Source organism: Fopius arisanus, unplaced genomic scaffold (genome assembly GCF_000806365.1).
Source record: "Fopius arisanus strain USDA-PBARC FA_bdor unplaced genomic scaffold, ASM80636v1 scaffold00062, whole genome shotgun sequence".
NCBI classification, from domain to species: Eukaryota; Metazoa; Arthropoda; class Insecta; order Hymenoptera; family Braconidae; genus Fopius; species Fopius arisanus.
In genome coordinates, this window is record NW_011887801.1 from 253,987 (window position 1) to 270,234 (window position 16,248).

Below are 16,248 nucleotides of genomic sequence, written 5' to 3' on the forward strand. Positions count from 1 at the left end.
ATGCTATAATATCATTTACTATTAATAATAATGATAATAAATTTAGTATTCATTTCTAATAGATAATAGTAATGAATAATAATATAGCAGAAAATATTCAAGGACATGATATTCATTTTGATGCATGATAATATTTCGGGAAATAGTATTTGAACTTATGCCCAGGGGTGAAATTAAATAAGGACAGTTTTTCGATGCCACTTATCTGTAAATATCTCGGAATCGAAGGAAGATAGAGATTTTTTCATGAATACCATTTTTGTAGCTCTCGCTTTTTTCGACAGATAATGTAATCACAGAAATATCGCTATCTCTCTCGAATTCCGAGATAGAAATAGTAGATGAAGGGGATGGATTTTATTGACTCCCCCGGTGTACTTCGATGGAATAATATTTCCTGAATTGGTCACTTACCCTCGTAAAGCCCTCCAGACGTGAAAACCCTCTCTTATCACCAATCAGACAATACGATAATGCCGGAAGTTAGTGCAATCGAATTGTAACACACTCATCAGAAGTTGAGCGCTCGTGTAGTCTTTAAAGTGCAGCCCCGACCCTATCAACCCCTCACCCTCGTCATTTCAGCAGTTTCATTCGCCAAAGAGCTCTCACGAAACTACCCTCTGCCAATAACATTCTACCATGGTTTATCAGAGACGCAAGCTTCATACAAGCTGAGAACGAGTTTGTGTGGCTCTGGATGTATATATTCCTCTTCAGACCGTTCCGATATCCTTTTGATTCAGTCACTCACTTCGCTCTGATTCCCACGTACCAAAAAATACGATAAAAATCGTCACACATCTCATCATTCTACTCTCATCAGTTTTCACGTGGCAATTAGTCAGGGAAATTTTTCACTTGTGTTTATCTGGACTTAAATTAGAGTCTTTTATTTACTCTTCCTCTTGTGCCGAATGATGTATATAATTGAATGAAATGTATATGATTTTTATTTTTCATTCTCGTTTATATTTTTTTATGATTGTTTTCAGGTAGAATAAGTCAATATGACTTATAATGGTTTAGGTGCTATTGAGAGATAATTAATTTTTTTTGAAAAATTGATTGGTTGTCTTGGAATTTTTAATAGAAAATCTTGAAATTTGTCAGGAACCTCGCAACTGCTCCAAAGTATTAATTCCTCATTCGAAATATGAAATTAAATGAATGCCCCAGGGTGACTCCACCCAGCAAAATGAATTTTCATCCTCATCGAGACGTTAAACCCCACAACGTGGAAATAAAAACGACTGCCTCAGAATATCCACGTGAAAAATTTACGAGTACCGAATCAAGAATCAGTCATTCCCGTGAATATGGAAATTAGTTGGTTTATCCTCTCACTCAATATTTTCCCCCGCCTCATTTTTCCCTGCATCCAATGCACCAAATATATAAATTATTAATATTGATTGCGTTATCATTTTCGTGAGACAAAAAATCGGGATTCTAATTTTTGAATTGTTCGAATTTTTCGAAAAACATTTAATTCAAGACGTGAAACGAAAATTTCTCAATTTATGTAAATCTCATATAAATTTTAATGATGGAATGTGGTAAATTTTTCTTTTGATTCTATCAAAAAAATTCAGCAGTCCATTTCTTTCCCAAATAAATGAGTATTATTCCGGGGGCATAATTCCCTTCCCATTTCCGCTGAGAAATTTTTCTCCTCTGAAAACGCGACTAACTCCCCACGAGAGTGTCAATACTTAATATCCCTTTTGATCCACTCTGTACATGAAGAGAAAATGAATAAAAAATTCAGTGGACTTTCCCGTGGCTTTTCTGTATACCCATCCACACTGAGGAGTAATTTTCAAGCGAAATTCACCAGGTGAAACAATCCGGGAGAGCCACGGAGCCAAACCAATTCCTCGAGACTTTACTCATTCCATTTTTTTACTCTCCCCGGCGTTTTCCCCGTTTTTATCCAACTTTTTTTCCCCCACTGTCCTTTTTTCGTTCAAAGCCGAGACCCAATGTGTGTCCTGGCATTTAATGGAATTCAGGAGAAAGCGAGAAATGCGGAAGCGCGAAGGTTAAAAGTGGAAATTCTTCGAGTTAACGAAATTGAAAATTTAACATGAACAGTCATCCGATTCCACATACCTTTCCGAATCTCTTTTTCATTCCCATAAATTTTTTATCATTTCATTAATCAGCGTATGCAGCCCAATAATTAGCAATCTAAAAATTCATTCCATTACAGATTCTCCGAGTTTCCACAGATTTTAACGACAAGATTCATTTTTTAATATTATTGAGAGGTTTCACCGGAAACCATCATTATAATTAACAGAGTCTTCACCTGAATTTCAAGATGAAATCCCTCAATTTTCTGACGTATGTAATCGAATCATTTAAATTGGAAAGTCAAACGCTCAATCCGTAAAAAAGCTGTTGAATAACGGATTAAAATGGGGGATTGTTGAAAATGGGAGTGAGAATCCACCAATAAATCACCATTAATTTAATCACCATGGAAATCCTCTTCAGGTGATTGTCTGCAGGGAGAAACCGGAAGTCTCGGAGTTTTACTCAACCGCAAGTCGTCGAGGGGATCGGAATGAAGAGGAAAGGTATCGCCTGGAGATTCATAAATCCAAATAAAACGTGCCACTGACCACTCGGTATGACCTCTCTATCCTCCATTCTGCGTTTACCTTCGATATATCTGTTCGATATATCGAGTTCCTGTGGGGCCTTCGCGATGAGTTATCATGATGGATGAAACCCCTAGTCTCCATACATTCAGGTATATATATTTTTTTTATTTATCCCCTTTCAATCTACCAGTTGTCCCTTGTCGTATAAAAAGATTATTTATTCTGTGGAGTTTCAGGAGACACCGGGATCAAATGCACTTCGTGTCAGGAAAACGAAAGCCGTATCTCAGTTTCACCTGGATTTTTTATTCCCTGAAAGGTGGAAGGAATGGCGGAAGTTCTTCGACTGTGTCTCTGGGATTTACTGGTGGCTGGATGGTGAGAGATTTAAGGGATGTCCCAGAAGTGGGGAAATGACTGGAATGAACGACAAGCAACATTTAACCAACGACGTGTGTGCTCTTCGCAGTGGTCTTGGAATTTTACGAAATAATTTATCTCCTTGAATTAATTACCAACCGACTTTCGATTCTTTTCTTACTCCTCGCGTGAAAAATTCATGCGTCAGCTGCAAGAAAATCTTTTGGAATCCGCCAATTCGTTGGTGAAGATATTGTGGAATTTTCATTCAATTTTTACTTCCGCGAGCTAGAAACTTCCGTTGATATAATTGACGTATACCCGTTTTACGTTATAATCATGACATGGATGAATCGATCAGGGTGTTATACCCTCGATGCCAAGTTCAATGCCAAGATTTTTTCATAAATGACGAGCTCACGTCTCGCCCGTCATTGATCGACGATAAGACGTGTTATTACATGGATTTTCGTACTGCGGAAAATCCGTCTGCATTCCCCGGATTAACCCCCGACCCCTCAATATTACCATGTGCACAAAGGATTATGAAATTTCTCAATATTGAATATTTAATATCGAGGAAAATAATTTTACCGTCGCCTATTCGCGAGGCGCTCGTCTTTATTTTTTCTCACATCTATTGATTTTTATTCACCAAGACAAATCCTACGTCCGCGAAATAAATACGAGTGCTATTTATTTACCCATTTTTCGATGAAATACCCATTATTCGGTGAAACGTTCAATAATTAGCAATCTCCCTTAGTTTCCGCCCCCATTCAAAAATTCCCGCGATTTAAAAAATTTTTCACATTTTTTGACTATTAAAAATTCCCGGGTCTACCCTCACGGTAATTCGAGATTTATCGATATATTTCGAGATCGATTTATCTTCTCTTTATATAAAGAAGACAAGAATGTTTCTACAAAAAATGGCTGTTCCTTCGAAAAAAAAATCCAGCTATCGCCTAGTTTAGCTCTCGTCTCCAGAATTAAAAAATAAAAATTCCACATTTGGATATTGAGAATCGATTTGTATTGGCCGTACTCGAAATAATGAATGGCCATCATTCAAACAAATATTAACCCCGTTATCCCGTGAGATTAATGATGAAGAATGATGTATGTACTGATTCCCACAGTGCATACACTCCTGAAATAGGAGGGGTTAAATGATGTTTACTAACGAATGAAAAGAAAAATTGAAGGAGGTGAATGTGAATTGCGGGTGGAGAACAATCGATCGCCATCAGCAATAAGTTCAACGAGCCGCAATGACCGTGTTCCTGGATAAAGAGAGAATAAAAGGTAGATGGAATGAGAAAGAGAAAGAGATGGGAAATAACCAGAGCTCCACATGGGCCGATTCCAGTTGACCTGTCTCACCAAAAATTCAGGCCATTTTCGGAGGGATGCAGTTTCACCCTCGGAGGGAGAGGTATGGAGGTATTGCCGAGGAACCGAGTCATTCGGAAACCAGCCGGAAACTCGCCGATCGATATTTGAACTCGTTTGCCCCGATGCATGTACTGTGCATTAGATAAAGTACAGGTACACATATTGTGGGTTAAAAAGGACCCAATGAAAAATGAGACATGTTTCGTCCCACGGGAAATCGCTATAAATAATACACATACAGAAGTCTTATTCGTCAGTTCAATAATTCTCTGTTGTAACATTATTTATCAATAAAGTGGATTAAATAAAATTAATGGACGCAATTAACATATCGTGTTGACGATTTTTCAGTGATTAATACCGATAAATTCATTGTAAACGGTTTTATGAGTCGAGGGAGCGACCGGAAAATGGCTTTTTCTGCCCAGGAAAATGGAACACTCACAACCAATGGATTGGTTTATCTGGAAACAATAAAACGAGAGATATTCCATTCCTGGAAAGAATGCGTCATTTTTCTTACGGGGTAAACAGTAGTTTTTCTATTTGCGGATTGATCCGGTGAGAAATTCGCTAGCCAAAGATAAACAATACTCAGCGATTTGACTGATAAATAAATTCTCAACGAATATCTGAGAATTTCAAAGGCATACCCAATTGCTCGATGGGTCGTTGATGCCATAAAAAATACCATGAAGAAATAAAAATCTCACCAACTTCTTGATGGCCGGGGGAATTTTCATTGACTCAACCGCCAGAGTATTTTCAAACTTTCAATGGAATAAATTGCCGAATGCCGTACGAAGATGCTTAATTCATCGTAATTGGATTTAGTCCGCTTGAAGAAAAGTTTAACTGGATAAATGTCAGGAGCTGAATCGTTTCGCTGAATAAAAATGACATAAAGACACCCAGCGCTTAGACATCATGCAACATTCATGGTAATTGGGATGCAAAAATTATGTCGCTTGGAACTTCTCTCTAACTTTGTTTATTAATTCTTCATCATTATCACTGTCGGGTCCCCGGTCGATTTCTCCAGACATTTTAATTTCTTTTAAGCATTCAAAGAAAAAATTAATTTATGAATATTCCTCGAAGGTTCTGAAAGTCTCAGGTCATTCTCAAGATAATTGATCCACTTTTTTAGAATGAAATTGTTTGAGAACGGAGTGGACTTCGATTTTTTAGTAGAGCCGAAAAAGAATGCAGTAATAAAAGATTTAACTCACCGAGTTCTGGTCCACAAACCCTGGGGATTATTTCCAAAATGGCACTGCAGGACGGATCCTCGAAGCAAAGCTGTCGGGCGAAGAGACAGTTCAGAATGGCAACTGCGGTTTTGATGTTTGAACCTGAAAAAAAAATAAGCGTCAGTGCCTGATTTCATCCTGCAATTAGAAATTCATTGATTCCTCGCTTTAAACTTCTAAAAATTTCCCAATATTCCAATTTCCTGTCCCTGCAAGAGAAGAATAGAACAGGAAGTCATCTCGAGGAGATTGCTCCTAATTTCATCCCACATCGAAAATACACCGTTAAATGGCTTTTACAACTCGAAAGCGTAAATTTAATAATACATTTTTTATTTACAGACTCGCTAAATCCGCGGCACAATAAGCGACCTAAAACACTCCGAAGAAGAATAGTAAAAGGAGTGCGAAAATATCTTCTCGGTGATTTAAGACTCGCCATAAAGCATTTCGTTTTATTAAGCCTCGGTGGAGAAAAGTTTTTCCGCGAGGGGGAAAATTACACGACGCAGAGGGTCTGCGAAAAATAGCACTTCGTTACTCAAACCCAACTCTTAGATTTCTCTGAATGACCTGTCGTTATAATTTCCACCAAAAACATCTCCAAAATTCAATTGGTGATAAACTCGATTAACACGGATTCGAAAATGAAAAAAATTCCATTAAGAAAATAATTGTTTCAAATTGGCATCCAGTACCCCGAGGGATTTTTATTCGCACGACGAAATTGAATTATTTAATCGAAATTTTTTAATATCGATTCAGTGATTTGCGGTCAACGCGGATATCGCTGATTCGTGATCTCCATTGGGGCGTCGGTGGGAGAAAATATCAAAAGCCAAGGTGAACCAAATAATTGAATACTGCTAGAGAAAAAGTACGCGCACAATGTCGCGGAGATTTTTACGAGGTACTCGGGCCAACGGAAGTCGATAAAAGAAGCTCTTCGGAGGCCGCAATTAATTACGAAACGCTGGCTGTCGCTGCAGCCTATAAAGACTCACTGTTCACTGCTTTGTGATAACGTACGTATATTGCTGCACGGGCCACATGTCTGCGTGATCAAAAACCCATTGGGTGATATCAAGCCCTCCATAAAATATCCAAGAATATAAATAAAGTTGAATCAATCTGAATCCACGAACCCACGCCGGAACATCTTACAAAATATATTGCAGTGCGCGAATAAAACATTAAATTGAATATCCCGACAAAATTGCGGTGAGCGAGAACATCGCCATCAATCACTCACTCATCCGTTAAATAAAAAAAAAATTGTCAATCAATTCACGATCATTGATGATTACCAATAACCAATTATCATGATTATTCATCATTATCTCAGCGAGTTTTCAATTTATTTTCATCAGAAAATAATATAGTGATGGTAATGGAAAAATTTGTTGACCTACATTTTCTATTTTCTCTAATTGAACCAATTAGACCGCAATACCCCCGGGATTTTACCATTAATTCCGGCCATGTAATTCATTTGATCGAAATGACGACATAATCGATCCCACAATTTCTTCTCCCATTTGACTTCACCAATGGAGTTTCGATACAGCGGATATAAGTGATGTTCGATGGTCTCGAAATGGAATACGCCCGTCGAATTCCAATAGGACTAATACGATGGATTGCGTGAGTACTTCATCTCCCATCTCTCCACATCCTCAATTACCCGGAGAATAATATTTTCATTTCGTTTTATTACACCCCTGTCTGCCCCAGATGTACCCCATCATGATGCACAGGAGTATCTCTTATTTTCTCGCCAGTCATTCATTTTTTTTTATATTTATTATACGGGTTAATGAAACATTTCACTGAGGCATTCTCTGAGCGGAGTGAAAAATAATTATTTGGGTCGAATTAGTTCGCCAGTCCGATAGTAAATAAACAATGAAAGAATCATTTCATTTTTTATTCTGGTTTTTTTCCTTTTTTTTAATAATGTTGCAATCCAGAATAATTAAACGCTTAATAAATTTGTTGAGTTCGCTTTTGCGTGTAGACATAGGGAATTAATCAAATGCAATTAAATTCGATATTGATTATAATTTCAGTAATGAAAGGACTTGATTTAACTGATCAAAAGCCCTTTGCCTATTATTTTAAGCGAAATATTTCCGAATTGGATTCATGGATAACCGCATGTACCCCATACAATATCATTAATAAATTGTTACAGCGATTTATAAATCGATTATCGTTGGGTTGAACCAATAAATAATTTCTGGCAAGCGATTTTTGTCATTAAAAAAAAAAATTTTTTTTTAAGTGAAAAAAAACTTGAAAACGTAGACCTCGAGACCCCACACCAGGAATTCCCCCGGATCCCCCAAAAAACTAATGATAAAACCGAAAAATAATCGTAAGTGATATTCTCCAAGGACGTGGGATCCGATAACAGCAATACGCGTTTTATAGCATCCCCTGCCGACAATTCCCCAGATCAAAGCCCAATTTTTCCCCCCAATGCCCAACATCCACCCAATCACCACCCCTCATTTACCGTATCATGTCGTCCGTTCACCCCATCACCTCTGACTGAAATGGGCCCCCTCCCAAATATCCAGTACCCCGAGTAAATCCCCCACTTATCCAAACCCCCCCACCAAGACCCCCCCTCCTAAACCTCCCCCCCCCATCAAATTCTCTATAGCAAATAGAAATCCTTTCCATGTACAAAAACTGGTGTTGAATTTTTCGTCGAGCTTGACCGGCTCAATCCTCTTTTTGCTCCCTCAGCATGTACACCAGCCCCTATTCCCTATTTTTGTCACATCGTATTTGCTTTTATTTTCGTTACAACTAGTGTGAAGCACAAATGAAAGCACTCAATCGAACGAGAGAGCTTTCATCCCCTCACAATCTCGGCTTTTCATTTTTATACGTCATTTTTTTTTTTCTATTTCCATTACCCGGAAAGAAAAATGATTGACTGGTTAATTAAACATTTGACTCTGGGCATTTGTGGCTCGTTTCATTGTCATTTGCGTTACGACCGGTGTTTACCGTTAAATCAACGCAACCCTTGACACCATTACAATGTCATTTGTGAAGAGGGGAATGAAGTGGATGGGGTGACTACTGATGAGAGATGTCAATGCCTCATTCGTAAAATAGCTTCATGTTCATTTCTGGGAAGAGTTGGCCGGTGGGGAGTGGGGGGTGGGCTAATTGCAATTAGTGATTGTAAACGAGACGTCATGCCGAAACTGAAGGACACGTATGATCCCACAGAACAGATGTCCACCTAAAATTAACACGAGGTGATTTTCCATTATCGATTGATCGCGAACTTTCGGGGGTGAGAGGATCACTTGATCCAATGTCAGTGGATTGTAATCAGGTTGATTGATCGATCGAATATTAATTGTATTCGTTCGATTTCGTGGAATGCTAAATAAAATTTTATTCACTTCGGATTTTCATCCATTGCGATTACGATTATGCTGACTAAGTGATGAAGTATGATAAGGTAAATAATGATGTATTATTTGAGGGGCCGTTTGGATGGCGAAGTCATTATGATTGTAATCAGTCAGTGGTTAAAGTATAATAAAGTGATACTTTGGTATTTAAATAGCTATAAAGTATTAGTAGACCTGAAGTGTACAATAATTGTAAGTACTACCTTGGGTATGGCAGTGATTTATTATTTTTTTTTAGGATAATCTTGAGAGGAAAATCCGAGAAAAGATTCTTGAAGTCACGAGACATCTCCAAATTCATGCACACAACGCACTTCAGACTAGTCTCTCAGAGCTTCAAGTGTCAAGGGCTGTTTTTCCAGTGTTTTTGTTTCATAAGTAGAGAACACTGGGGAGTACAACACACGGGCAATCACAGGAGAGATAAGCATCACATCGGGGTGTACACACGCCACACGCCTAGTTGACTTTAATTGCGAGACACGGATCGATTTGTCACCGGTACCGAGGGACCCACTGCACTTTCTGAAACATTTCAACCCCTCAACCCTCCTGCACGCACTCTCCTCCACTTTCCGCCGACTCTTTCTTTATTTCTCTCATTCTGCCCCTTCGGTCTTTTCTTTCCACATTTTTTTTCTTCTTTTTTTCACTCTCAGACCGAGCAGTCACGGCAGAGTTCTTGCACGTTCGTGTGAGCAAAAATACGGGGAGAATTGTTTTTCTGTTTTAAATGCGGAACTGCGGGGGAAATTTATTGGAGATTGTAATGGTTTTGGAAAAGTCGATTTTCCGTATTTTTATTTTATTATTTTTTTGGCTGCCCGCGGGTTTATTGTCGTCTGCGAGGCGAATATATGCGAGGGGAATCAAGTATTTGGCGAGGGGGAAAATTCCCATTTGGAAAAACAATTTTTCCCTCGTTTTCTATCTCTCATAAGCCAAAATATGTTTCCTCACGGGGTTAACTGTCAACGTCGCTGGAAATTACCAATAATTCCTGAAAAAACAGTCCGGCGACTAGAATGAGAAGAAAAAGTCTACCACTACTTCGAGAAGTTGAAATACTTGGACGCGCAGTCCCCATTTTATTCTCCATCGTCTTCTTTTCTGTTACAAGCATCAGTCGCCCACGAACTCAAGTCCCTCACTGTCGACTTCGTAACACCATGTTACGAGAAAACTTTGTCGGTTACATTCCCAGTTGTTAACCTATCCCAGTATCAAGTCTTGCCCAGTTGTTTGCTACCCACTCGATACATTGTTTTTCTAGCCAAAAGTTCCAGGAAAAACTTTGCATTCATCAATTACCAGTTTGCAGGATAAAAAGCCAGAGGGACAACGATTATTTTATGATCCGTTTGGTACATCAGAGGATGAAGAGAGAATAAAGAATTTCAAGGGGAAAATTCTCTCCGGGTCTCTGAGAAACTCCCAGACATACGTTCTTTGACCCGTACCATCCTGCCCACTCTATGGCCCACGGGTATTTATTCGGTCCCATGAAACGACTGATTTAGAACCGCCTCATCCATATTTTCCACACCGAATAATTTTAATCAATAATTGTCCCTAGCGCTACAAAATTCTCGAATAATTCCCAAGACCTTTCGATGAATAAATCAGGAAAAACGAGAAGTTACTTGCCTTTCCAGTAGTTTTAACCTTCATAGTACAACTTCATGGAATTAATAGAATTAATTGATCATCCTGGAGAAATGAATTGACGAAAAAATTTTGTTGATGAATATTTCACGAAATGTGTATCTAAGATTGATAGGTCACGTCGTAACGTGTGACATTCGTCGTCAGTAATTTTTCCCATTCACTGGAGTTCATGAAAAAATTCTTGAGTTTCCCCCACAGGTTTTGATGACCTGTGAATTACCCCCAAAGCTACATAAAGAACTACTGACCCGATTCTCCGAATAACCCCTCGAGTTGAATTTATTTTCCCCCGAAAATCACCGAACGTGAAATACAAAGCGACCGAGATTGAAACAGAATACGATTTACTCTTCTCATCCCCGATAATTAAGTTGATCAATCGTGCTCCAAATGTTCACTCAATTACTCCGATCATCATTTTATCTCCGTTATTCAGCGAGCCCCTCCCGCCTCCTTGGATTCCAATTCACCCCGAGGAGAAATCGATGAAATAAAAAGAAGCAGTGGAAGTGAAAGAGAAAAAATGGCTGAAATATCTGGTTCATTGAGCAATTCGGTACCATCTTTGCTCCATAGGAAAGGTAAAGGGGAGAAAATACACTTGTTCAATCAGAGAAACGATTTACCATTAATGAAGAGTCGGCGAGGGACGGCCTTTGATCCTTTTCACATGAAAGATGTACCAAAATCACCGAGTGACACGTACCGCGTGTTTTTCGTTGACAAACAGAGCAAAGAATTTTCCAATGATAGCCTTTGTGGCACAATCTGTTGTAAATGGCGGAGGGAAATGCCGGAGTCTTAGAATCTCCAACGTGTCACTCTTCACTCGCAGAATCTCCTAGCATTGAATTTTCCGGAGATATCTCGTCTCATTCCGAGGCTAACGAGATTCTCATCCGATTTCAGTGTCTGGAGGTGAGTTAAATCATTCAGCGTTTAATTACAGAGTATTGAGATCAGCTGAGGACTAATTCCAGGATTTCACCGACTCAATATTCAATATATCTCCTTAAATCCAATATATTTTACATAAACTTTAAACAAACGTGAATTTTCTCCGTCTAAAAGTAAAATATACATTGAGTCCAAAATTTTCTAAATTAAACAATTGAATTTAAAATTCAAATGTGTATAAAAAAATTGTACATATAATTTTTTTTAATGGAATGTAGATTAAATATATTAATCATATAAATTTGGGAACGATCGATCGATTTGGTCTCGAAGATCGAATATCCAATGGATAGATTGGGAATAAATTTAAGATATATTGATTGGTTAATTATCCAGTCATGGGTATGAAATAAAATTTTTATGTGCATGAGCAGAGTGTCAGGATGATTATTCAGATAATCTCGTAATTTCAGTGTAACTCCTGGTGAATCGTTGGGACAGCCATAGAAATGCCGAGATTACCCGGAGTTGATCAATCACATCGTGAATCCGGCAATGATGAAACGTCGAACCTCGTCAGGAGACAATTTTTTACATCCTAAAGAGTCAGGATGAAGCAAGTCAGTTGTCGACGGCTAAAAAAGGAGATGAAGCAGTTGGTGACGATAACGCGGGATGAGAAACCCTAAAGGAAAGAATTTTCAACGATCAATCTTGTCTTTTCGTGTTCAAAATTATCGGGAGGGTCTCGATCGGTATTCGCAGACTATTTCTCTTCCACCGATCTATTTCACGGTGACAAATGATAAACAGAAGCTATTAGTTCTGGGCGGGTTAGGAGAGTGTCAATCTCCCGACAGATTTCCTATCGATTTTATTGGCCCAATAAAATTCAATCTATGTGAAGATATGATGGACGACCGGGGCTTCAGAAATCTTCATCTGAATAATTTCTCTCGGTTCTCATTTTCTAATTCGTTAATTCAATTCAGAGATGATGACGTTTTCCCTTCTCACCGACGAACTCTTATACACTTAAATAATTCAACTTCCACTTGGATTTTTGATTAATTAAGATCAATTCGATATTCAATTATCCATCTCCGCTCTTGTTGACCGGGAAAATTTCACGTAATTACGTTTTCCTGCTCAATTATCATTAATATTAATTATCATTGATATCCCAGCGCTGTAACTTTTTACCTCCCGAAGTTCATTAAGATTATTACAGTATTCAATATTAATAATTATTTGAATGAGACTTTGAATAATTAAATAATTGAAAAGGGTAATAAAAAATAAAATAATTCACAGAAACAAATCAATGGTGACAGAAGAAATTTCCATGGTGTTAATTAGTGTCTCGGAATAAAAAATTTGGCATTTAATTTTGGCTTTCGCGAATTACCCCACGCAAAATGAAGTCGATCGCGCGGCAAGCACCAGGAGTTGTGATTCATCAATCTCCAAAGGACACCAGCAGCCTGATCCCTTGATTCCGATTGCCTCCTCTCTTCGGTAGAAGCTGAGGGAAATTTGTCTGAAGAAAGATCCTCGAAAAAAAAGCACAAGCACTCGAAGCAGTGAAGAGCTCGAGAGATTGACGACACCAGTCCCTGGGATTCAGTTCGTATCCACTCGATCCAACTCCTCCATACATCGGATCGATATTCAAATTGGGTTTAGCACACACTCAGTGTAAAAATAAAAATAAACGTAAACAAAACAAGTGGATAGAGTACAAAAAAAAGGAGGGGGGTAACAAGTCTTTGAAGAGAAGAGCTCCTCTTACACGTGATCGTCTTATCCTCTTAGGACGCTGCACGAGAACCCGATCCCTCAAGGGATTGAAGGTATGACGAAATTTCTTGTGTACCGGATAAAACCCGGCTCCGAATAAATTCTATTCAAGATTAATTGAAAACTGAATAATTGAAAATTTGAATATCAGTGGAACCCTCTGAGGAAATATTTCAAATGAATTGAGTTATCGAGTTCATGAATGAGAAATTAATTTTTCAATTGAACAATGCATAGGAAAAAATTGAGACGATGCAGAAATGGCGAAAACACGGATAGAGATTGGGGGAAAGAGGAGTTGCTTTGAGGGATGGAGGAAACTGAAAAAAAAGGGGATGGGGGAGGCATTCAGCAGTTCGAAGTCAGGAGTTTCTGGACGAGCCCAAATCTAGGGGAAAATTTTATCGTATATTCAAGACGTGTTTCGACTTACAAATACGTAAAGGGTGGCTAGATGCCTTCACTGTAGAGTTTTCACTGGGAAAATAAAAAAAATAGACGGGGGTGGGAGGGGGGGCTATAGACGATGGAAGAGGGCACACAACTGGGTGGAATTGTCTGAGAGTTTTATCGTTGACCCGAGGGGCACGTGGCCAAATTCACGAATTCCAACTTATCTTCGACGAGGAAACGAGCTCCACGTGATACGAGATCAATGACACGTACGTGTGCCATGTACATTGTTCAGAAATTGGTGCATATGGTGATCATTTTTAGAACTCGGGATTTTCACAATCTTGGAATTTTTTCCGGTCGTCTTTTATCCCCCATTCAATTTAATTCCCCTTCCCGTTGAGATATTTATATGTGGGAATCCAGAATTTATTTTGGGGAATTTTCCGGGAATTTTCTCGGAATTTTCTGGGAATTCCACTCAAGTTGATATTTTTTGTATTATTTTATTATAAAAAGGAGAAGTGGATTTTGTTCGAAGTCAGATTTTCGCCAATACCGCGGAATTGAGGGAAGATACCGATATTTTTATAGATACCTTTTTTGTAGATCTCGTGATTTTCCGGAGAAAACGTCTCAGAAAAAATATCGCTATCTTCCTTCGATCCCGAGATATCGCTTAAAAACTGGACTCGAGAAATGTAGTTATCCTAGTTTACCATTTCTGTACTGAAATGTCAATTAATTTCACAAGAATCGGAGGAATTCTGGTGGAGATCTTAATTGGCTTGGAGTAAGTAACGGTCAAGTCAAAATTTATAGAATTTCTAGAGTAGGGGATTATAACAGGCTCAACATGTCTGCGGTTGGTTTTCCTAAACCTCCGCCTGGCTTTTGCTAACAAGATGACCAAGAGAGTCCGTGTGGTCACATGGGATTTACGTGAATACGCCATTTTTTCGCGCACCCAGTAAAATGTAAATAAACCATTAATCTAATTGTTTTTCCACTCAATATCGGGGGAGAAACCCGAGAAAACGGGGTAATAAGGGGAATTCTTAAAAAATTTTTAATGAATGCCTGAAAATTAATTACCCACCCCTCATTTTAAAACCGTCGAATTATTTATACTTTTGGATTAATAGAGCTGAACATGATATTGATTGATTATTGATTAGTGATTGTGTCTATACGAGTCCGTCCAGTTCAGAATCGAATACGTAATTCAATGGACGTCATTTAAAAATAGATACGTGGACAACTAGAGAATAGAACGGAATAAATATTGATTAATCCCTCTCGTCGCTTTTATCCGAGCGAATTATTGGGGGAAAAAAAATTTCGAGATCCACCAGCAAATGCCGATTTGGATTTTTATAAATAAAAATTTTCAGACTTCACATTTAATCTCGTGGATGACGTGTTTTAATTATTAACGAGAATAAATTGACTTTGATTTTCTCACTCACCGAATCAGTCGCCTATTTCGAGAGAATAAAACCTTCAGGTAAACACATTCAATTCTCGAAAGCGTACTTGCTATTTTAGCCGGAATGTCGCCATCACTGGCGCTTTAAACAAAACCGTGACTAGATTGACACCCGCGAGAAATAGATTCTTAAAAAAGTTCACTCCCAAAAAAAAATCGGTAACACAAAGAAAGACTGAAACAAAAATACTCAAAAAAAAGAAATAAAACAAAAAATGTGTTCGGTGTGAAAAACTCGCGTAATGAAACAAAATAAATTTTTTTTTAATAAAAATGGCGATGAGAACTGAAGAACGAGAATAATTTCGCGATCAATCCAAAACCAGCAACACGAGTGAGTGTAATTACAAAGTTAGTGGATAAGAAAAAATACAAGGGGGTGAGTAAAAAAAAGAGAATCTCGAAGTTATAAGACGGAAAAAAAAAGCGGGAGTAAACCATGAAAAGGAGTGAGTGACTTTTGTGCTTTACGACGCTGCGGGGTGAACCACGAGTTTACGAGTTCGTCGGAGGTTCCCTCGGACCGAAAGTCACGAGAAACTGCAGAAAGGGTGCAAAAGGTGGGGTTTTAGTACAGAACCCCACGGGCATCTCGAGGCAGTCGTCAACTCCCTGGCATACACCAAACTGCTACACAACTTGGATGTGATACCGGATGGGGTAGCCCGATGGCAAGTGATACCCAAGGGATTGTTCCTTCTCTCGTGATTGATAATGTATAGCCCTGGTATTACGTTTACCCCGGTATAAATGACTGATTGCAAAACCGCAAGAATACCCTAATGACAGAATAATCCATTATTCTTAAATTACATCTCAAATTTTTCATTCTCAAAAAATATTAACAATTTCCCTTTTTCACTCATCACTATAATAATAATAATAATAATAATAATAATAATAATAATAATAATAATAATAATAATAATAATAATAAT

At 38.3% G+C, this 16,248-nt stretch overlaps 1 protein-coding gene across 3 annotated transcripts in view; it reads right to left on the reverse strand.

The window, feature by feature from the left end:
* LOC105268849 (Glial cell line-derived neurotrophic family receptor-like) overlaps positions 1-16,248 on the reverse strand; it is a 114,376-nt gene that overhangs the window by 61,160 nt on the left and 36,968 nt on the right. For all 3 annotated transcript variants that reach the window (XM_011308709.1, XM_011308708.1, XM_011308707.1), the window contains exon 2: positions 5,603-5,725. In XM_011308709.1, coding sequence (XP_011307011.1) covers positions 5,603-5,725 — 123 coding nt within the window. The remainder of the gene's footprint in view (positions 1-5,602; positions 5,726-16,248) is intronic.